The sequence below is a fragment of the Oncorhynchus masou genome, chromosome 6, assembly GCF_036934945.1.
Source record: "Oncorhynchus masou masou isolate Uvic2021 chromosome 6, UVic_Omas_1.1, whole genome shotgun sequence".
In the NCBI taxonomy this organism is placed as follows: domain Eukaryota; kingdom Metazoa; phylum Chordata; class Actinopteri; order Salmoniformes; family Salmonidae; genus Oncorhynchus; species Oncorhynchus masou.
This window is the reverse complement of record NC_088217.1, coordinates 63394092-63416493: the sequence shown is the minus strand read 5'-3', so window position 1 is coordinate 63416493 and position 22402 is coordinate 63394092. Positions and strand designations below refer to the sequence as shown.

Here is a 22402-nt window from a genome sequence, read left to right as displayed (position 1 = left end):
GATCAATTGTAAATATTGTGGAATAATTCTAATGGTAAGGTACATTTTGAATGGAAAAAGCCGATCCGAGAGCAGCGTTTGCCTTTCTTTCGCTCCTATCAGTATCGACACATGCCTCAACGACACACTTAGCAAAGTTCTCTTTGTGTGGTGCTTTGGGAAACCATATTACATTGTCGGCCGTTGTAGGAAAGACGCATTGTTAAAAACACTCATAAGCCTAAATTCCAGCGGTCGGGAAACCGGGCCCATGATGTATTCCCAGAGGTCTCTACGTCATGGGTCATTATTCTGTAAAACTCAATATATGCAGATTCCAAAAGTGTAAAATAATTAATTGCATGAATATGGAATTGTACTTAATTCAATCAGGTTTTTTTACACTAGAACCCCCTTCCTTGTACATGCTCGAAAGGAGTTGCACAATCTGTCATGGTATGGTCTAATAACAAAAGTCAGGAGGATGCTTATACGATAGAACACAACATCAATATACAGGATTCAGGACAGCCAGAAAGAACTGGCGATTTCACATGAACCAGTTTCAAGACCATACAGTTTGAGATGTACCCCCTCTCAAATCCTTTTCACTCTCTTAGCAATCAGGACCACTAAGGGGGGAAAGAAACTGCAGCAGCAACAAGGTGTGAGCATCAGGATGTTTTATTGTGAATCTGTTTTAGTCATCTCTTATTCATAGTCCATGAGGCACTGTTCTACTAGAAGTCATCATTGTCAGTCATCCAGGTCCAGTGTGTTGAGTTCCTCATCCAGTTCGTCTAGGTCCTCGCCAGTGAAAAGGTTCTCGTCCACAGGCACGGGCTCTGCTTCCTTGTTGTCGAGAGTCTCGTCTTCCCCATCGTGACCATTCTCCTCCACACCTCCACAAGCCCCGTTCAGCTGGTCATCTGGGAGAGGGCGCAAGGCACAGGTTCAGAACATCACATCTGCTCAGTCAAAGGCATCAGATATATACGCAGCATCTGTGCTGTGACCCATGAATGAAATTGCAATGGTAGGTGACGTGTCAAGAGAGTCATTCAACTTTGTTCAAGGGGCATATGGGATCAGAATGGACATTTTTGGATTTAAAAATAATTTTATATAGCCATTGATTCCTGAAGAATTTAACTTATAAATTCCCATGAGTTTAGTTAAATTGTCATACCCCATCAGAACCGAAAATAAACTTGTTTTACGCCATTGTTTACAATTACATTGCTTACAAACAAACACTGTATACGCTTAAAAGGGGAAATCCTCAGTTGAAACAAAGCATTCTCCCTGCCCATTTCAGCAAAAAGATATGGGATGGGGCTGGAATTCACTCAAAATCATAAACAGAGCTATGGATGCAAGGACTGACCATCCATGATATCAAAATGATAGTTTTAAAACTGGGGTTGGAACCGCTTCAGGGAACAGAAAAATTTCATTGAGTAACAGAATTGGACCCGGGAACAAAAGTGATCCATACTCCAGAACAGAATCGTTATTTTAAAAAGAATGGAAATCAGTTAATAACATTTTACGTTCCAGGCATTTTTTTCTAGCCCTGCAAGCTGAAAATATTTGTCATTGTGTGCGCGCAGGCTCCCTGCCCTTCCCCCTCCAAAGTATAGGCTACTGTACTGATGTTAAAACCGTGAGAAGATCGGGAGCTTTTTTATTAGCTAGAAAAGAATGGATTAACTTTTTGAATGCTACTTAAAGATTACTATAGGCCTAGTTATTACATTTCACATTGGATTTATTCATTACAAAAAAGATAAAACGTGTTTTTAATTCTGGTGCCGCTGTACACACACGCTTGTAAGCTAGCTCAAAGGAGAGTCAAAGTTCCTTCATAGAAGCTGCTTCTCCTAGGCATAATTCTGTGGACCTAATTGAGATAATGCATGTCATAACAAGATGCCTAGTGCTTCAAGCCTGCTCTTCAACCCTCTCTTCACTCTCAACCCATCTGTAAAATGTCAGTCACATCTTGTGCCATTTTAACCATGTTTTACTTCGCTTACAAACATAGGAGTAAGACAAGCTTATATTTAGGATTCTGATGGGGTATGACAGCTGAACTTAAGCTCATGAGGCATTTATAAGTGCTATTCTTCAGAAGTCAATGGGTACATATCATAAGTCTGAAAGTATATGTACCAACTACAGATTGTCCCTAAACTATAATTTTAAACTATAATCTCTTTTTAAACTATAATCTCATGAAAGTCCGTTTTTTTGTATCATTAGGTCTGTCTACGAATTTGAGAGTTTACCGGCTTTCAACAGAAACAAGTGAATCTCAGATTGCCCCTTTAAAAGACTGAGGGCCAATTGTATGATAGAAAGAGGTTTAAAGCCATACAGTACTGTGGAAAAGTTTTAGGCAGGTGTAAAAAATGCTTTAAAGTAAGAATGCTTTCAAAAATAGACATGTTAATAGATTATATTTATCGATTAACTAAATGCAAAGTGAGTGAACAGAAGAAATATCTTAATCAAATCCATATTAGGTGTGACCACCCCTTCAAAACACCCTACTTCAAAACAGCATAAATTCTTATAGGTACGCTTGCACAAAGTCAGGGATTTTGAAGGCATATAATCAGGTGTATGATTAAACAATTATACCAAACAGGTGCTAATGATCATCAATTCAACATGTACGTTGAAACAGTCATTAACTGAAACAGCTGTGTAGGAGGAATAAAACTGGGTGAGGAACAGCCAAACTCCGCTAACAAGGTGAGGTTGGTGAAGACAGTTCACTGTCAAAAGTCATACACCATGGCAAGACTGAGCACAGCAACAAGACACAAGGTGGTTATACTGCATCAGCAAGGTCCCTCCCAGGCAGAAATGTCAAGGCAGACAGGGACTTCCAGACGTGCTGTCCAGGCTCTTTTGAAGAAGCAAAGATACGAGCAACGTTGAGGACTGTACAGTTGTGGCCAAAATTCTCGAGAATGAAAATTAATATTTGTGACAAAGTCTGATACCTCATTTTGTATGATGGCAATTTGCATATACTCCAGAATGATATGAAGAGTGATCAGATGAATTGCAAAGTCCCTCTTTGCCATGCAAATTAACTGAATCCCCAAAACACATTTCCACTGCATTTCAGCCCTGCCACAAGAGGACCAGCTGACATCATGTCAGTGATTCTCGTGTTAACATAGGTGTGAGTGTTGACGAGGACAAGGCTGGATATCACTCTGACTCGCTGATTGAGTTCAAACAGACTGGAAGCTTCAAAAGGAGGGTGATGCTTGGAATCATTGTTCTTCCTCGGTCAATCATGGTTACCCGCAAGGAAACACGTGCAGCCATCATTGCTTTGCACAAAAAGGGCTTCACAGGCAAGGACATTGCTACCAGTAAGATTGCACCTAAATCAACCATTTATCGGCTCATCAAGAACTTCAAGGAGAGCGGTTCAATTGCTGAAAATCCAGCAAGCTCCAGGACCGTCTCCTAAAGTTGATTTAGGGGAACCACCAGTACAGAGCTTGCTCAGGAATGGCAGCAGGCAGGTGTGAGTGCATCTGCACGCACAGGGAGCCGAAGATTTTGGAGGATTGCCTGGTGTCAAGAAGGGCAGCAAAGAAGCCACTTCTCTCCAGGAAAAACATCAGTGACAGACTGATATTCTGCCAAAGTTACAGGGATTGAACAGCTGAGGACTGGGGTAAAGTCATTTTCTCTGATGAATCCCCTTTCCAATTGTTTGGGGCATCCGGAAAAAAGCTTGTCCGGAGAAGACAAGGTGAACGCTACCATCAGTCCTGTGTCATGCCAACAGTAAAGCATCCTGAGACCATTCATGTGTGGGGTTGCTTCTCAGCCAAGGGAGTGGGCTCACTCACAATTTTACCTAAGAACACAGCCATGAATAAAGAATGGTACAAACACATCCTCCGAGAGCAACTTCTCCCAACCATCCAGGAACAGTTTGGTGTTGAACAATGCCTTTTCCAGCATGATGGAGCACCTTGCCATAAGGCAAAAGTGATAACTAAGTGGCCCGGGGAACAAAACATCAATATTTTGGGTCCATGGTTGGAAACTCCCCAGACCTTAATCTCATCGAGAAATTGTGGTCAAGAGGCGGGTGGACAAACAAAACCCCACAAATTCTGACCAACTCCCAAGCATTGATTATGCAAGAATGGGCTGCCATCAGTCAGGATGTGGCCCATAAGTTAATTGACAGCATGTCAGGGCGGATTGCAAAGGTCTTGAAAAAGAGTCAACACGGCAAATATTGACTCTTTGCATCAACTTCATGTAATTGTCAATGAAAGCCTTTGACACTTATGAAATGCTTGTAATTATACTTCAGTATTCCATAGTAACATCTGACAAAAATATCTAAAGACACTGAAGCAGCAAACTTTGTGGAAATTAATGTGTCATTCAAAACTTTTTGCCACGACTGGTAGTGGTCGGCCAAGGAAACTTACTGAAGCAGATGAAAGACACATGCTTACTTCACTTCACAACCGGAAGATGTCCAGCAGTGACATCAGCTCAGAACTTGCAGAAAACAGTGGGACCCTGGTACACCCATCTATTGTCCCAAGAAGTCTGGTTAGAAGCGGCCTTCATGGAAGACCTGCGGACAAAAAGCCATTCCCTCGATGTGCAAACAAGGCCAAGCGACTCAACTATTCCTGAACACACAGGAACTGGAGTGCAGAAAAATGGCAGCGGGTGCTCTGGGCTGATGTAAAAATATTTGGCTATAGCAGAAGGCAGGCAGTTTGTTCGCCAAAGGGCTGAGGAGCTGTGCATGAATGAGTGTCTGCAGGAAACAGTGAAGCATGGTGGAGGTTCCTTGCAAGTTTAGGGCTGCATTTCTGCAAATGGAGTAGGGGATTTGGTCAGAATGAACTGGAAGTACAGGCAGATACTTATCCATCATGCAATACCATCAGGGAGGCATCTGATTGGCCCCAAATGTATTCTGCAGCATGACAACGATCCCAAGCATTCAGTGAAAGAAGAACAAGGAGTCCTGGATGTGATAGTATGGCCCCCACAGAGCCCTGATATCAACATCATCGAGTCTGTCTGGGATTACACGGAGAGCGAGAAGCACCCTAAATCCACAGAAGAACTGTGGTTAGTTCCCCAAGATGTTTGGGCCAACCTACCTGCCGAGTTCCTTAAAAAACTGTGTGCAAGTGAACCTAGAAGAATTGATACTGTTTTTAAGACAAAGGGTGGTCACACCAAATATTAATTTGATGTAGATTTTTCTTATTTTCACTCACTTTGCATGTTGTTAATTGATAAATATAATCTATGAACATGTCTATTTTTGAAAGCATTCTTATTTTAAAGCATTTTTTCACACCTGCCTAAAACTTTTACGCAATATATACGTGTTATGGAAAACATTTGGGATAGAAAGATAAATGCTATAAAAAATTTGAGATCTAGGATGATGTGGCTTCCATTCATTTTATTGGCAGAATAATTCCAAACACTCACCATTCGTTTCCTTTGTTGGCTTCGATTTGGCTGTGAATCTGTCAACTGCAGCAACAGTTATCCCGGTGTTATCAACTTCCTTTGGAACAAACCTGGCTAGATCAATGTCCTGGAACTCCTGAACATCTTCAACCTGTGGGGAGGGATAACCAGTATCAATTAGGTCGACTGATTAACTTTTTAGGGATAGGGGGCAGCATTTTCACTTTGGATGAATTGCGTGCCCATAGTGAACTGCCTCCTACACTGTCCCAGATGCTAATATATGCATATTATTATTACTATTGGATAGAAAACACTGAAGTTTCTAAAACTGTTTAAATTATGTCTGTGAGTCTCATATAGCAGGCAAACTTCCTAACAGGAAGTGGAAATTCTGGGGCTGGTTAATTTTCAACTCATCGCCTATTCACATCCCAGTAAGATATGGATCTGTTCACACTTCCTACGCCTTCCACTAGATGTCAACAGTCAGTAGAACGTGGAATGAAGCCTCTAGTGTGATTTGGGACCGGATGGCAGATATTTGAGTCGGTGGTCTGGCAGAATGCCAGTTCCTGGTCAGGCGCATTTCTCATGATATCGCCATTACTCTGTAGACAAAAACGAATGCTCCGGTTGGAACATTATTGGATATATATGATAACAACATCCTGAAGATTGATTCTCTACTTAATTTGACCAGTTTATGGAATATAACTTTTTGAAGTTTTCGTCCGAGTTCGCCTGGACTGGCACCAGCGTTTGGACATGTGAACTAAACGTGCTAGCAAAAGTAGCTAATTGGACACCAGTAATGGACATTATCGAACAAAACAACGATTTATTGCAGAACTAGGATTCCTGGCACTGCATTCTGATGAAAGATCAAAGGTAAGCAAATATTTATGATGTAATTTCGTATTTCTGTTGACTCCACCATGGCGGAGAAATGTTGTGTACCTCTGAGCGCCATCTCAGATTATTGCATGGTATGCTTTATCCGTAAAGTAAAAAAAAAAAATCTGACACAGCGGTTGCATAAAGAACTAGTGTATTTTTAATCTTATGTAAAACATGTATCTTTCATCTAAGTTTATGATGAGGATTTATGTTATATGACGTGGCTCTGCAATTACTCTGGATATTTTGGAGGCATTTCTGAACATGGCGCCAATGTAAACCGAGATTTGTGGATATAAATATGCACATTATCGAACAAAACAAATGTATTGTGTAACATGATGTCCTATGAGTGTCATCTGATGAAGATTATCAAAGCTTAGTGATTAATTTCTCTCCATTTCTGCTTTTGTGACTATCTTTGGCTGGGAAAAATGCCTGTGTGTTTTTTGGAATTTGGTGGTGAACTAACATAAATGTATGTTGTGTTTGCTGTAAAACATTTTAAAAATCGGACACGATGGGTAGATTAACAAGATGTTTATCTTCCATTTGCTGTAACTTGTTAATGTGTGAAAGTTAAATATTTCCCCAAAATATTTGAATATCCTGCGCTGCCTTTTCAGCGGAATGTTGGGGGGGAATTCTTTGTCAGCTCGGGGATTTGATCTTGCAACCTTCCGGTTACTAGTCCAACGCTCTAACCACCTGCCTTACATTGCACTACACGAGGAGCCTGCATGGGAGGCTGACGAGCTGTTACGCGAGTGCAGCAAGAAGCCAAGGTAAGTTGCTAGCTAGCATTAAGATAAGATTGATTGTTTTTGATAAACTTAACATAATCACTAGTTAACTATACATGTTTGATGATATTACTAGTTTATCTAGCGTGTCCTGCGTTGCATATAATCGATGCGGTGCCTGTTAATTTCTCATCGAATCACGCCCTACTTCGCCAAACGGGTGATGATTTAACAAGCGCATTCGCAAAAAAAAAACACTGTCGTTGCACCAATGTGTACCTAACCCTAAACATCACTTTCTTCTCCAACACTTTGTTTTTGCATTATTTAAACCAAATTGAACATGTTATTTGAGGCTAAATTGATTTTATTGATGTATTATATTAAGTTAAAATAAGTGTTCATTCAGTATTGCTGTAATTACCATTATTAAAAATAAATTAATGAACTTAAAAAATTGTCTGATTAATCGGTATTGGCTTTTTTTTGGTCTTCCAATAAATGGCTATCAGTGTTGATAAATCATCATTGGTCGACCTCTAGTATCAATGTTATACATATGTATCACTTCATGATAATGAAATCTGGTGAAGCGCCAACACATCCTCAAGCTACTTCAATAAAGATTTCATGAGTATCCTGAGATACATGCCTATTGAAAAATCTGCTTTATCAGGCTTACCTCAAAGTCATCATCGTCCTCAACATATTTTATGTCATCAGCCTCCTCATCGTCATCATCAGCCAGATCTGGGCAAAACTCAAATACTTGACGGCCGCTAACCTACACAACAACAACAACTCATATTAGTATTAAAATGTTTTCAACTCATCTGTAAGATGTGATACTGCAATCAAAATATATGATTATTTTGAGCTTTGGCAACGTCCTCTGGTAGAAAACAAAATTAAATCTCACCCCAAAGGACCTGCCAGCTTTGAAATCAGCTTTCTTTTTCTCTATGTCTTGCTCTGCCTTGGCCACTTTTTCTTGCCTTTTCCTCTTTTTCCAGGCCAAGAAGGTCTCCAGAGTTATTCGGGTGACATTTGGTCCAAGAGCAGATCGCTGACAGACAAAGTAATTGTTTGGTAACATTTCTTAAACAGTAAAAGCCCACGGAAACTTCACAGGATCTCAATCTCAGCACTGTCATTGAATAAGTCACAAGTTAGATAAAAAACATTTTTTTAAAGTATGTTGGTCACAGAGTGAATGCAAACATTAACAGAGTTAACAGCCAGTTCTGGCATCCATAGCTCTTTATGCCTTTCAGAGTGGATAAAGTAGCGAGGCTGCCGATTGAAACAAACATTGTGGCTTTAAGTGTAATATGGGCCAAATAATAATATCTCAAGTAGGAAGTTGAATTTGTGAAAAAATGGCCACATCTACCTCATTCTCTATCAACTCTTCCATTGAGATTTCATCTTCCTTTTCATCCTTCTTCTTGTCTTTCTTTAGCACAAACCCAGCAGGCAATGCATGGCGGTACATACAAGTGTCAGCTCCACTAGGACATACCCAAAACCAACCATATTTGTTGTTTTCAATGGCATCAAGGAAATGCTTGCAAACCTACAAGACGACAAAAGCAGAAGTCAGTCTAAAGTCAATGTATCCTAATATACAGTGCATTTGGAAAGTATTTAGACCCCTTGACTTTTCCCACATTGTTACTTTACAGCGTTATTCTAAAATAGATTAAATTGTTTCACCCCCCTCAATCTACACACAATACCCCATAATGACAAAGCAAAAAGAAATTGACATTTTTGCAAATTGTTGGAAAATAAACTGAAATATTACATTTACATAAGTATTAAGACCCCTTACTCCATACATTTGTTGAAGCACCTTCGGCAGCGATTACAGCCTATAGTCTTATTGGGTATGACGCTACTAGCTTGGCACTTCTGAATTTCTCCTATTCTTCTCTGCAGATCATAAAAGCTGTGTCAGGTTGGATGGGGAGCGTCGCTGAAGATATTTTCAGGTCTCTCCAGAAATGTTCAATCGAGTTCAAATCAGGACTCTGCCTGGGCCACTCAAGGACATTCAGAGACGTGTCCTGAAGCCACTCTTCTTGGCTGTGTGCTTCGGGTCGGTGTCCTGTTGGAAGTCATGCGTGCTCTGGAGCAGGTTTTCATCAAGGATCTCTGTACTTTGCTCCGTTCATCTTTCCCTCGATCTTGACTAGTCTCCCAGTCCTTGCCACGGAAAAACATCCTGACAGCATGATACTGCCACCACCACCATGCTTCATCGTAGGGATGCTGACAGATTTCCTCCAGATGTGACACTTGGCATTCAGGCCAAAGAGTTCAAACTCCATCAGACCAGGGAAATCGTGTTTCTCATGGTCCGAGTCATTTAGTGTCTTTTGGCAAACTACAAGCGGGCTTCCATGTGCCTTTTACTGAGGAGAGGCTTCCGCCGAGTGATGCAGAGATGGTTGTCCCATCTCCACAGAGGAACTCTGGAGCTCTGTCAGAGAGACCATCAGGTTCTTGGTCACCCTGACCAAGGCCCTTCTCGCCCAATTGCTTAGTTTGGCCCGAGCAGCCAGCTCTAGGAAGAGTCTTGGAGGTTCCAAACTTCTTCCATGTATGAATGATCGAGGCCGCTGTGTTCTTGGGGGACATTCAATGCTGCAGAAATGTTTTGGTACTCTTTCCCAGATCTGTGCCCCGACACAATCCTGTCTCGGAACTCTACAGACAATTCGTTTGTCCTCATGGCTTGCTCCGACATGCACTGTCAACTGTGGGACCTTATATAGACAGGTGTGTGTCTTTCATGTCCAATCAATATAATTTTTCACAGGTGGACTCCCAAGTTGTAGAATCATTTTAAGGATGACCAATGGAAACATGATGCACCTGAGCTCAATTGAGTCTCACAGCAAGGGGTCTGAATACTTATGTAAAATTGCAAAACCTGTTTTTGCTTTGTTATTATGGGGTATTGAGTGTAGATTGATGACCATTTTTGTTTTTTTGTTTTTTACATGTAATCCATTTTAGAATAAGGCTGTAACAAAATGTGTAAAAAGGGAAAGGGTCTGAACATTTTCCGAACGCACTGTATAGTAGTGATGAATCTTAGCTCTTAGAGGGATGTGCCAAAACATACAATTTGAGTTTTTGAGCTTTGAGCTTTTTTCTTTTCAGCTTCTCCGTGCTTCTGGTTCACAACCTCCTCCAACTTCTTCTCATCCCAATTATCCATGGTGTCTATACAAAACAGGATAAATAGTCAGCTCTACAAAACCCAGCAGAGATATCAGCTTCTGCTTTTTATCAGTTTCTTAACTGCTGACAACACTAATGGTTAGAAGACACTAACCTTTCTCAAGCTCATCATCTCTCTTGTCAACATAGAGGCTCCGTTTTTCACACTTCCTCTCGAGTGTCAAATCGTGGGAGAACTTGCACTTGTCTCCTTTGGTGCATTGGCCTTGCTTGAAGAAGGCACAAAGAACTGACTTTGGGTCCACCCCTGCAGAATTAAGAGGAAAATATAATAAGTACTGAATGTTTCTTCTTGCGCTCATTACCTCAGGGTCTTTCCTGCCACTGTTGCCAGTTATGTGGATTTAATAGAATAACTACACATTAAGAAAAAATTATTCTCTTTTGTTATTGTAACCCAACACAGGGTAACAATATTGGGTAATTATTTAAATTATGTACAGTACAAGTCAAAAGTTTGGACACCTACTCATTCAAGGGTTTCTTTATTTTTTTTACTATTTTCTACATTGTAGAATGGAAAATAAATCAAAACTATGAAATAACACATGGAATCATGGGTTAAACAAATCAAATCAGAATATATTGTAGATTCTTCAAAGTAGCCACCCGTTGCCTTCATGACAGCTTTGCACTCTCGGCATTCCCTCAACCAGCTTCACCTGGAATGCTTTTTCAACAGTCTTGAAGGAGTTCCCACATATGCTGAGCACTTGTTGGCTTTTTCCCTTCACTCTGCAGTCCAACTCATCCCAAACCATCTCAATTGGGTTGTGGTTGGGTGATCGTGGAGGCCAGCTCATCTGATGCAGCACTCCATCAATCTCATTCTTGGTCAAATAAACCTTAAACAACCTGGAGAGATGTTGGGTCATTGTCCTGTTGAAAAACAAATGATAGTGGGACTGAGCCCAAACCAGACGGGATGGGGTATAGCTGCGTAATGCTGTGGTAGCCATGCTGGTTAAGTGTGCCTTGAATTCTAAATAAATCACCTACAGTGTCAGCAGCAAAGCACCCCCACACTTCACAGTAGGAACCACACATGTGGAAATCATCCGTTCAACTACTCTGCATTGGTTGAAGACAATGCGGTTGGAACCAAGAATCTCACATTTTTACTTATCAGACCAAAGGACAGATTTCCACTGGTCTAATGTCCATTGCTGTGTTTCTTGGCCAAAGCAAGTCTTTTCTTCTTATTGGTGTCCTTTAGTAGTAGTTTCTTTGCAGCCTCCCCTGAACAGTTGATGTTCAGATGTGTCTGTTACTTGAACTCAAGCATTTATTTGGGCTGCAATTTCTGAGGCTGGTAACTTTAATGAACTTATCCTCTGTAGCAGAGGTAACTCCGGTGCTTCCTTTCCTGTGGCGGTCCTCATGAGAGCCAGTTTCATCATAGCGTTTGATGGTTTTTGCAACCGCACTTGAAGAACCTTTCAAAGTTCTTATTTAAGCTGTTCACACCATAATATGGACTTCGTCTTTTACCAAATAAGGCTATCTTCTGTATACCACCCCTACAATGTCACAACATAACTGATTGGCTCAAACGCATTAAGGAGAAAATAAATTCCACAAATGAACTTTTACCAAAGCACACCTGTTAATTGAAATGCATTCCAGGTGACTGCCTCATGAAGGTGATTGAGAGAATGCAAAGAGGGTGCATATCTGTCATCAGGGCAAAGGGTGGCTACTTCGAAGGATCTAAAATATATTCTGATTTGTTTAACACATTTTTAGTTACTACATGATTCCATGTGTTAATTCATAGTTTTGATGTCTTCACTATTATTCTACAACTTACAAACTAGTCAAAATAAATAAAAACCCTTGAATGAGTAGGTGTGTCCAAACTTTTGATTGGTACTGTACAACATAAACATTAACATTTATTACAAACTCATTCATTGAAACATGCAATACAATCTGTAAGAACTTCATTAACATAACAGTAAACATCGAATTTGTTAAAGGTGTTACAAATTATTTTACATGTTAGTGTTAATCTTGTAATTTGATGCATTGCAATAAACCTTTCTTTAGAGACAACTTAGAGAAAACATTGCAAATTGTGTTAATTGAAACTTGATATAACCCTCCTGAGAAAACAATCCACTAATGGAATGAATAATTTAGAATTTTAACATCCGTCATTGCAAATAAGAACTTAAAAATAAAATATCTTATAGTATCTCCGACACAAAACCGCAATGATGCAACTCTATGCACACTTGATGGCTTTTCTGCCTGGTGCATAAAGATGGTCTGAAATTGCTCAGTTTATATCATAATAACTTTTTGCACCTTTGCCCTGTTCTAATTCTTGACAAACAGTAGAGGGTAGTCCACATAGACCTAATCAGTGATAAAGACTGACATTAGGAGTTTGTTAAGCATTCAATAGGGTAAGGTTGCAAAATATCCTTTTATATTAAACAGAGCATTTTTCAGAATATATGTACCAGAGGAAACTTTGTAGCTGAATACAGAAGACATTTCCATCCTCACCTTTAGCGACTTTCTGAGCAGCCACCACTGGCTTGAAAAGCTCGTTCAGCTCATCTAACTCTTTCTTCTTGTCACCCTTTCTGTTCTTGTCCCCTTCAGCAGCAACCTAGGAAAACAGGATCTAGTTAGTCACAAGTCCACAACAGGAACCAGGTTGGCCGGTCTCCTGACCTAATAGCAAGCTATAGCTTAAGCTTACCTCAATTAGCCCGACTAACCGGTGCCTGTATATAGCCTAACTACTGTTATTTTTCACTCTTTTCACCGTTGTTTTATTTCTTTACTTATCTATTGTTCACCTAATACCTATTTTTTACTTACATTTTTTACTGTTGGTTAGGGCCTGTAAATAAGCATTTCACTGTAATGTCTACACTTGTTGTATTCGGCACATGTGACAAACTGATTTTGATTAGGTCAGCTTTACATACATTTACATTTTTCAGAAGGTGCCTTGTTTTGCCAGAATGTTGAATAAAGTGTCATTTGGACTTACTCTGCCAATTGTCCACTTTGTTGGTCCTATGCCATTGGACATTTTTGACAAAATATCTAAAAATAGCATAAATAGGAAGGTATACCAGTTTAATTTGAGGACCAGGATGTTGACAACTGTACCATACAGATTGCAAAATAGTTGGGTAGAGATTTTTGATGTACCGATTCCATGGTACAGGGTGTATGAGTTGATATATAAAACAACGCAAGATTCAAGACTTCGTGCTTTTCAGCTAAAATTATTATATAGAATTCTTGCCACCAAAATGTTGAATATTTGGGGCAAAAATTAATCGAAGCGCTGCAGATTTTGTTGTGAGGATACAGGATCAATGGACCACTTATTTTGGTATTGCCCTCAGGTAGGTAGCCTGTTTCTGGTCTCAGGTTCAAGAATGGCTGAAAATGCATAGCATTGATCTAAAATTGACCCTAGAAATAGTACTGTTAGGAGATCTGGAGATCTCAGTCAATTACTAATAAACTAATACTCTTAGTAAAAGTATTTATCTTCAACATGCAATCTGTAGATGCTATTTGATTAGATAGATTGAAATTGTACTTTAAACATCATAGCATAGTTGAAAGATATGCTTTGCGTAGAAACACGAAGTGGGTGGACAGCAGAGATAGATGGGATGGGCTGTGGGAAGCTGAGGGTTGGTATGTGGAATTGGAGACAAGTGGGAGTGGAGTTGCTGTGTGAGAGAGAATGATGGTCAAAAGATAAAGGGGAAAAAATGTCCAAATAAAACATAATAAAAGTACGACACTAAGTGGCAGTGTTTTTACAACTAATGACGGTTTGCCTGAGGCTGATGCCGCGTGCAGGTGTTTGTGCACATGCATGTTGTGACGGCCCTGAATTTGTCTGAACCGTCTCAGTGCTTCTCCTTCCAATAGGGCGCATCCCCTTTAATTACCAATTAAATAGCCAGCCTCAGCTGCGCAAAAGTGGGGTTGTGATGGAGACGCGAACGAGGATGTGTTCAAACCTTAGTTCCGAAGCTTCTCGCTTCCGTTTGTTTTGTTGTATTTAAAAGTGTGCTTTGTAGCATAATGTTTGCAGTCGTGCCAACATATCTCATCAGCCACCTGGTGGAAGGCACTGTGTATCTGAGGCTCTTTCCCCTGTTGCTTCCATCATCCTCCAAATCCCACCAACATCAGCCGCCTCAGAGCGCAACTGGTCCTTGTTTGGGAACACACACCAAAGCACGCAACAGGCTGACCAATACAAGGGCTGAAAAATTGGTGGCCCTCCAGGCAAATTTGCGCTGTTTGAGCCTGACAACGAGCCATCCTCAAAAAGGTTGGAAAGTGACAGCGAAGATGAGGCCTCGGCGTCTGATGTTCAAGAGGTGGACATTGAGGGGGTCCAGGGAGAAGACTTCGAAGCCGGAGTGTTAGAGAATCAAAGCTTTAGTTTCGAGACTATAATTTTACAGATGCATGTTGAAAACATTTTTGGGAGATGCGATGGATCATTGGGGATCATTCAATATTCCCTTTTGTTGTTCAGTGAAATCATCCCATGTGAAGAGTCAACTCGTTTAATTAAAGTTCAATTCGTAACTACATCTATTTATTTCTATTGGAAGGATTTAATCGTTTGCAATTATGTCTACTTATGATAATGTAAAAGGTTTATGTCTCCATATTATATGGTAAATATATACAATGCAAAAAACATCTACATTTAAATGGTATTAATATTAATTTGCATATATTATGTTAATTCCCATATATTCCCTTTATAATTCCCATGGAAAGTGCCACCTCTGAATATTCCCCAAAATTTGCAACCCAAGTTACAAATATTTTTATTCAACTGAAGCAAGCCCACAAATTCAGTATATTAACATTTTCTAGTTTAGTAATTTATCTTAGCTGCCTTAGAAGTATTTACTTTGCAGGCTGACGAGCATGTAGAGCTGCAATGTCCCAACATTGGATGATAAAATTCAAATGGAAGTATCTACTAAACAAGTTGAAGCCACATAAGCCAAAAGCCTACATTAATATTTTTTCCTAAAATAAATGGCCGCGAAAAGGTCATACGTCACGTGTACCCCATATTTGGTCTCTCTCGCTCTGCTGTCTGTGCATCTTGCTAGCTGTCACTCAAAGCTGAGGGCTGAAGCTCGAATTGCTATAGGGCCCCCTGGGTGGGGGGAAACGGCACTGCCCAGCTTCCAGAAAAGTGTCTTTGAAACTAGGAATTTCGTGGCTAATTGAGGCAAGACTAATTCTGCTTATTTATTATGCATGCATGAACTGCACATTGACACATCCAGCCTAGTGGGAGGTTTCGCCAAAGTTCCGGAGCATGTCTTTAATACTTTCCTGTGGATGTTTTGTCTCAAATTTCCAACAGCATAACACGGACCCCAAACCGGCTGCACGCGTGCACCATCGTGCATAAATGTCTTTTGCCACCCCACACACGATCACGACACTCAGATTAAAATATCAAAACAAACTCTGAACCAATTATATTAATTTGGGGACAGGTTTAAAAGTATTAAATATTTATGGCAATTTAGCTAGCTAGCTTGCATTTGCTAGCTAATTTGTCCTATTAAGCTAGTTTGCTGTTGCTAGCTAATTTGTCCTGGAATATAAACATTGATTTTTTTTATATACCTGAAATGCACAAGGTCTTTTCCTCCACCAATTAATCCAAATATAGAGCGGTCAACCGAATAATTTCAAGTCATCTCTCCACCTTCCAGGCTTCTTCTTCTCTTGACTTTATATTGCGATTGGCAACTTTCATAAATTAGGTGGATTACTGCCACTGACCTATTTTGTCTTTCAGTCACCCACGTGGGTATAACCAATGAGGAGATGGCGTGGAAACCTGCGTCTATAAACCAATGAGATGGGAGAGGCAGGACTTTCAGCATGATCTGCTTCAGAAATAGAACTGACTTCTCTTTTAGCTCTTGGCAACGCAGACGCTCATTGGCGCGCGTGAGCAGTGTAGGTGCAATAATTGAATAATATAGAAATCTACATGTATTTTACAACGCTCGGGCACACGACGCGAGCGGTGTAGTTATAGCCTGTAATAAGGACGAACTCAGAGGACAACCAGGAGAGTAAGATCAACTGAAGTTTATTCAACATTCTGACTTGTAAAGGGTTTGTTCAGTCTTCTGGAATATACAGTGGGGCAAAAAAGTATTTAGTCAGCCACCAATTGTGCAAGTTCTCCCACTTAAAAAGATGAGAGAGGCCTGTAATTTTCATCATAGGTACACTTCAACTAAGACAGACAAAATGAATTTCTCTCTCCAGAAAATCACATTGTAGGATTTTTAATGAATTTATTCGCAAATTATGGTGGAAAATAAGTAGTTGGTCAATAACAAAAGTTTCTCAATACTTTGTTATATACCCTTTGTTGGCAATGACAGAGGTCAAACGTTTTCTGTAAGTCTTCACAAGGTTTTCACACACTGTTGCTGGTATTTTGGCCCATTCCTCCATGCAGATCTCTAGAGCAGTGATGTTTTGGGGCTGTTGCTGGGCAACACGGACTTTCAACTCCCTCCAAAGATTTTCTATGGGGTTGAGATCTGGAGACTGGCTAGGCCACCCCAGGACCTTGAAATGCTTCTTACGAAGCCACTCCTTCGTTGCCCGGGCGGTGTGTTTGGGATCATTGTCAAGCTGAAAGACCCAGTCACGTTTCATCTTCAATGCCCTTGCTGATGGAAGGAGATTTTCACTCAAAATCTCACGATACATGGCCCCATTCATTCTTTCCTTTACACGGATCAGTTGTCCTGGTCCCTTTGCAGAAAAACAGCCCCAAAGCATGATGTTTCCACCCCCATGCTTAACAGTAGGTATGGTGTTCTTTGAATGCAACTCAGTATTCTTTGTCCTCCAAACACGACGAGTTGAGCTTTACCAAAAAGTTCTATTTTGGTTTCATCTGACCATATGACATTCTCCCAATCTTCTTCTGGATCATCCAAATGCTCTCTAGCAAACTTCAGATGGGCCTGGACATGAACTGGCTTAAGCAGGGGGACACGTCTGGCACTGCAGGATTTGAGTTCCTGGCGGCATAGTGTGTTACTGATGGTAGGATTTGTTACTTTGGTCCCAGCTCTCTGCAGGTCATTCACTAGGTCCCCCCGCGTGGTTCTGGGATTTTTGCTCACCGTTCTTGTGATCATTTTGACCACACGGGGTGAGATCTTGCGTGGAGCCCCAGATCGAGGGAGATTATCAGTGGTCTTGTACGTCTTCCATTTCCTAATAATTGCCCCCACAGTTGATTTCTTCAAACCAAGCTGCATACCTATTGCAGATTCAGTCTTCCCAGCCTGGTGCAGGTCTAGAATTTTGTTTCTGGTGTCCTTTGACAGCTCTTTGGTCTTGGCCATAGTGGAGTTTGGAGTGTGACTGTTTGAGGTTGTGGACAGGTGTCTTTTATACTGATATCAAGTTCAAACAGGTGCCATTAATACAGGTAACGAGTGTAGGACAGAGGAGCCTCTTAAAGAAGAAGTTACAGGTCTGTGAGAGCCAGAAATCCTGCTTGTTTGTAGGTGACCAAATACTTATTTTCCACCATAATTTGCAAATAAATTCATTAAAAATCCTACAATGAGATTTTCTGGATTTTTTTCTCCTCATTTTTGTCTGTCATAGTTGAAGTGTACCTATGATGAAAATTACAGGCCTCCCGTCTTTTTAAGTGGGAGAACTTGCACAATTGGTGGCTTACTAAATACTTTTTTGCCCCACTGTATATGTTATTATTAGCAACTAGAGTGGGAAGTTCACACTCAGAATTAAGATGCTAGATCCAGTCAAAAATTAGGCTAGATGTGTCAATTCAAAGTAAATTAGCGAGAAAACATATATAGATTGATGTAGCCATAAGAACCTGACTTATGTAAATTTCTTCTCTAGTTGGAACAGAGCTATGCCAGAACGTGGACAGCGCGGAATATGGCTAGGAAAATGTAACTCAATCCTGGGATAGAATATGTCACTGTACTCTTAATTTCTCCCAAATGATAATTGTTTAATTGATAAGATTGAAATATTGCCCATTTTTTATTAAACTGCCTTTTTCATCAGCCTGATAGGCTAGCAAATGCTATAGCAGTCCATTGAATCCCAAGAAAATGCAACGCTTAGGGGGTGCAGTAGCTACCTTAAGTGTTGTAAAATCCAGCGTATTGCTTTTAACATTAGCTGTCCACATTCTGGCATAACACACTCTTCCGACTAGCTCTAGCTCTCAAAAACTCGAGGGAGCATTTTGTCTTCTCCTTACAGTTGTCAGCGTCACCCACAACTGGCTCGTGTGACCTACAATCCCGACTGTTTTGAAGTTTAGAAACGTAAATAATCGTTGCTTGCGATACAACTTTCGAAAACATTTAGCCCTTAGTGAGAAAGAAACATTCAAATAAAAAATATACAATTACTGAAGCAGTGTTGCACAGATCCATACAGCTATGGGTGGCTCCATCCGACCTAACTACACCTGAGTTACGCTTACACACAAGTGTTTGGAGCATGCTAGATAGCTAATTAGCACAGGTGGTCACTTCTGTGGTTGTGGTCCAAACACTTAAAAGACCCACCCTATCCCCTCAGCCCTCAAATTAAGTGGACACTTCTGATGACATCTCATGAGTATAAACTTACTCGTTCATCCCACGATGATTGTGTTTTCAGCCACCAGTAGCTTGTGGGACTTGTGCTGGACTAGTAACTGGAAGGTCGCAAGTTCAAACCCCCGAGCTGACAAGGTACAAATCTGGCGTTCTGCCCCTGAACAGGCAGTTAACCCACTGTTCCTAGGCCGTCATTGAAAATAAGAATGTTCTTAACTGACTTGCCTGGTAAAATAAATTAAAAATTCAATATATAATTATTAATATACACCTACTGTATGATATTTAACTGATGTTAGACTGCCTAGCTAGAACTTCTGCAGGAAAATGTTTTATTTCCAAAAGATAACCAAACAAAAACATATTTACGAGATGTGTTTGTGCCTTCATGTGCATTAGCAGCACAATTTCCAACTTATTTGCATTCGTTTTTACTTACACTTGTATGCTGACTAGGTACATTCGAACGAGAGATAAGACGAACAAAGGCCGGGTTATTATGGCTATAGATTGTTGATGTTCTAATGGTAAACATATCTGTAGAAATTACATGTCAGGCCAGTGGTCATTCGGACAATTAATTGAGAAACAATACGACTGTAGGCCTAGCTGCTCAATCTTACCTTACTACCGGGAACTTGCTTGACTTGCTGAGAGACATTCTTGATAAATTTCTGTTGTTTTCCACCCTTTTTGTTCTTCAAACCAAATGTCTTGTCCTATATAGATAAACAAATTCAATATCAGCAATTTAATAAAGGACTTAACGTTAGTTGGCAGGCTACCTAGAAGAAACCTCAACGACAAAATAATAAGGTTTCTGGCGCTAGCTATCGAAGTAGTTATAGTAGCTGACTAACTAGCTAACTTTACCGACAAATGTGAGATAACTAGCTAGCCAACCTTTCATCTGTGTTACAACTACTAACTAAGCAGTTAATTCAAGCCGTGGACAGACGATCACACAACTTAGCTACACTTAACATTAATTCGAATAAATACGATTGTAACCTTTGCTAGTTACTGTCTGCAGCTAACAAGCTACATCATGCAAGCACAAGTTAGCTACCAGTAGCTACCACGTTCTTAAAAAGGGATTAGCATAAGAACGCTAACGTTCGTTGGGTTGGTACATAGCAAATAACGATTGGAGAGTGTTCTTTCAACAATACGTGGTATAACTAGCTAGCATCTAACGTTATCCGTCTAACTTACTAGCTTCACAAAATAACATTTGAACGTTACTGTAACTTAGCTAGCTAACTAGCTTAGCATTATCCCATGTAATTTGGATCTCGTGCGCAAAAGGGATTTCACCTCAATGATCTTTTCCTTCTTCTTTTCTTGCGTTTTTTTACTACCTGCGGCAGCTTGAACTGGTTTCTTCGGAGGCATAGTGACTGATGTAACTATATTTTTTTGAATTATTCTATTACGATAGCCACCGCTACATGCAGTACTAACAGGCCACTCCGTGACAACTTGTTACCAAGTTGACGCTGAATGATGTCAGTGGTAATTCTTCTTCTTCCTAGGTGTTTTTGGGGGGCGGTTGGCATCCAACATAATGGTGCATTACCGACACCTACTGTGCTGGAGAGTTTTGACCATCGTTTAACGTCCTCGTTCCTCAACGGTTGTCACTCTATACCACAACCACAAAGTTAAAATCGTGGCTACATCGTACAAATTCATGAAATGTACACTAGAGGACGAACAAAAACACGTCTGCACTGCTACGCCAGCTTGGATTGAGGTATCTAGCGTAGATTGTAGGACGGCCGGGGTGTTGAGCATATTTTTTAATTTTACCTTTATTTTACTAGGCAAGTCAGTTAAGAACAAATTCTTGTTTTCAATGATGGCCTAGGAACAGTGGGTTAACTGCCTGTTCAGGGGCAGAACGACAGATTTGTACCTTGTCAGCTTGGGGATTTGAACTTGCAACCTTTTGATTACTAGTCCAATGCTCTAACCACTAGGCTATCCTGTCGCCACAATTTATGTCACCAAGCAGTACAAATTCTTACAATAGAAGGGGGGGGAATCAATTCACATATGGTGTCCAGGGCACAGCTCGGAGCTGAGGGGGCTCTATAACAAGCGGCAACAGTGAGGGACTTATTTCTGGGGAGATGGATATTTAAAAGTAGAAGCTCGAACTGTTTGGGCATAGACCTGGATAGTATGAAAGAACTCTGCAGGCTATCTCTACAGTAGATTGCAATTCTGCTGCTTTTAGCAGTTCTGTCTTGACGGAAAATGTAATTGGGGATGGACATTTCCGAATTTTTGGTGGCCTTCCTAAGCCAGGATTCAGACACGGACAGCTAGGACATCAGAGTTGGCGAAGTGTGCTAAAGCAGTGAATAAAGCAAACTTAGGGAGGTGGCTTCTGATGTTAACATGCATGAACCCAAGGCTTTTACGGTTGCAGAAGTCAACAAATGAGAGTGCCTGGGGACACACAGGGCCTGGGTTAACCTCTACATCACCAGAGGAAACGAAGAAGAGTAGGATGAGGGTATGCTAAAGGCTATAAGAACTGGTCGTCTAGTGCTTTGGGAACAGAATAAAAGGAGCACATTTCTGGGCGTGGTATGGTAGATTCAGGGCATAGTGTATAGACAATGGTATGGTAGGGTGCGTGTACAGGGGGGGGTAAACTTAGGCGTTGAGTGACGATGAGAGAGGTTACATCTCTGGAGGCGCCAGTTAAGCTAGGTGCGGTCTCGGGAATGTGTGGGCAGGGGAGGGGCTATCTGAGGCATGTTGAGCAGGACTAGGGGCTCTCCAGTAAAATAAAACAATGAGCTCTGCCCTAAACAACAGTATACATATTGACAGAGAAAGGCATAAAGTGTTGATTGGGAGAGGTAAGACAACAACGGGTAAACGGCGATGAATGGGCAGAGAGGGTCAGTTAGCTTACACACAGGGCCGGCCTGAGATCGAGGCTGTGGCCGACAGATAAACAGAATGAAGTACCGTGTTAATGAACAGTATTTCATTTTTTTGTGTGCTATTTCTTACATTATCAGCCCAGGAAATATTTTTTTGTTATTACATACAGCCGGAAATAACTTTTTTATATCAGAGCGGTGGTAACTAATCAGAATTACGACCGGGAATACGGCTTTCCCGAATTGGTTCCTTTGTTCGTACCCCGCAGGGCAATTTAACTGATTCCAGAGCCTGATCCAAAACACCTCCGGCTGAGAAGAGGTATTCGGAGTGGACTACTAGTCTGACTCAGGAGGCGCTCACACAATCCACCGCTTCCGAGTATATTACTCGCTAACGTTCAGTCTCTGGATAATAAAGTAGACAAGCTCAGGGCAAGAATCGCCTTCCAGAGAGACATCAGGT

At 40.8% G+C, this 22402-nt stretch overlaps 1 protein-coding gene across 1 annotated transcript; it reads right to left on the bottom strand.

Annotated features, from left to right (window-relative positions):
• Nucleotides 1-644: 644 nt before the first annotated feature.
• On the bottom strand, nucleotides 645-20559 carry LOC135542421 (zinc finger CCCH domain-containing protein 15-like). Its single transcript, XM_064969342.1, has 10 exons — nucleotides 20351-20559; nucleotides 19657-19752; nucleotides 12885-12990; nucleotides 10465-10617; nucleotides 10252-10352; nucleotides 8512-8694; nucleotides 8038-8184; nucleotides 7801-7902; nucleotides 5494-5626; nucleotides 645-908 (listed from the first exon to the last, which is right to left on the bottom strand). Exons 1-10 carry the CDS (start codon nucleotides 20426-20428, stop codon nucleotides 736-738), a joined length of 1272 nt encoding a protein of 423 aa, XP_064825414.1. The 5' UTR covers nucleotides 20429-20559; the 3' UTR covers nucleotides 645-735.
• Nucleotides 20560-22402: the final 1843 nt, after the last annotated feature.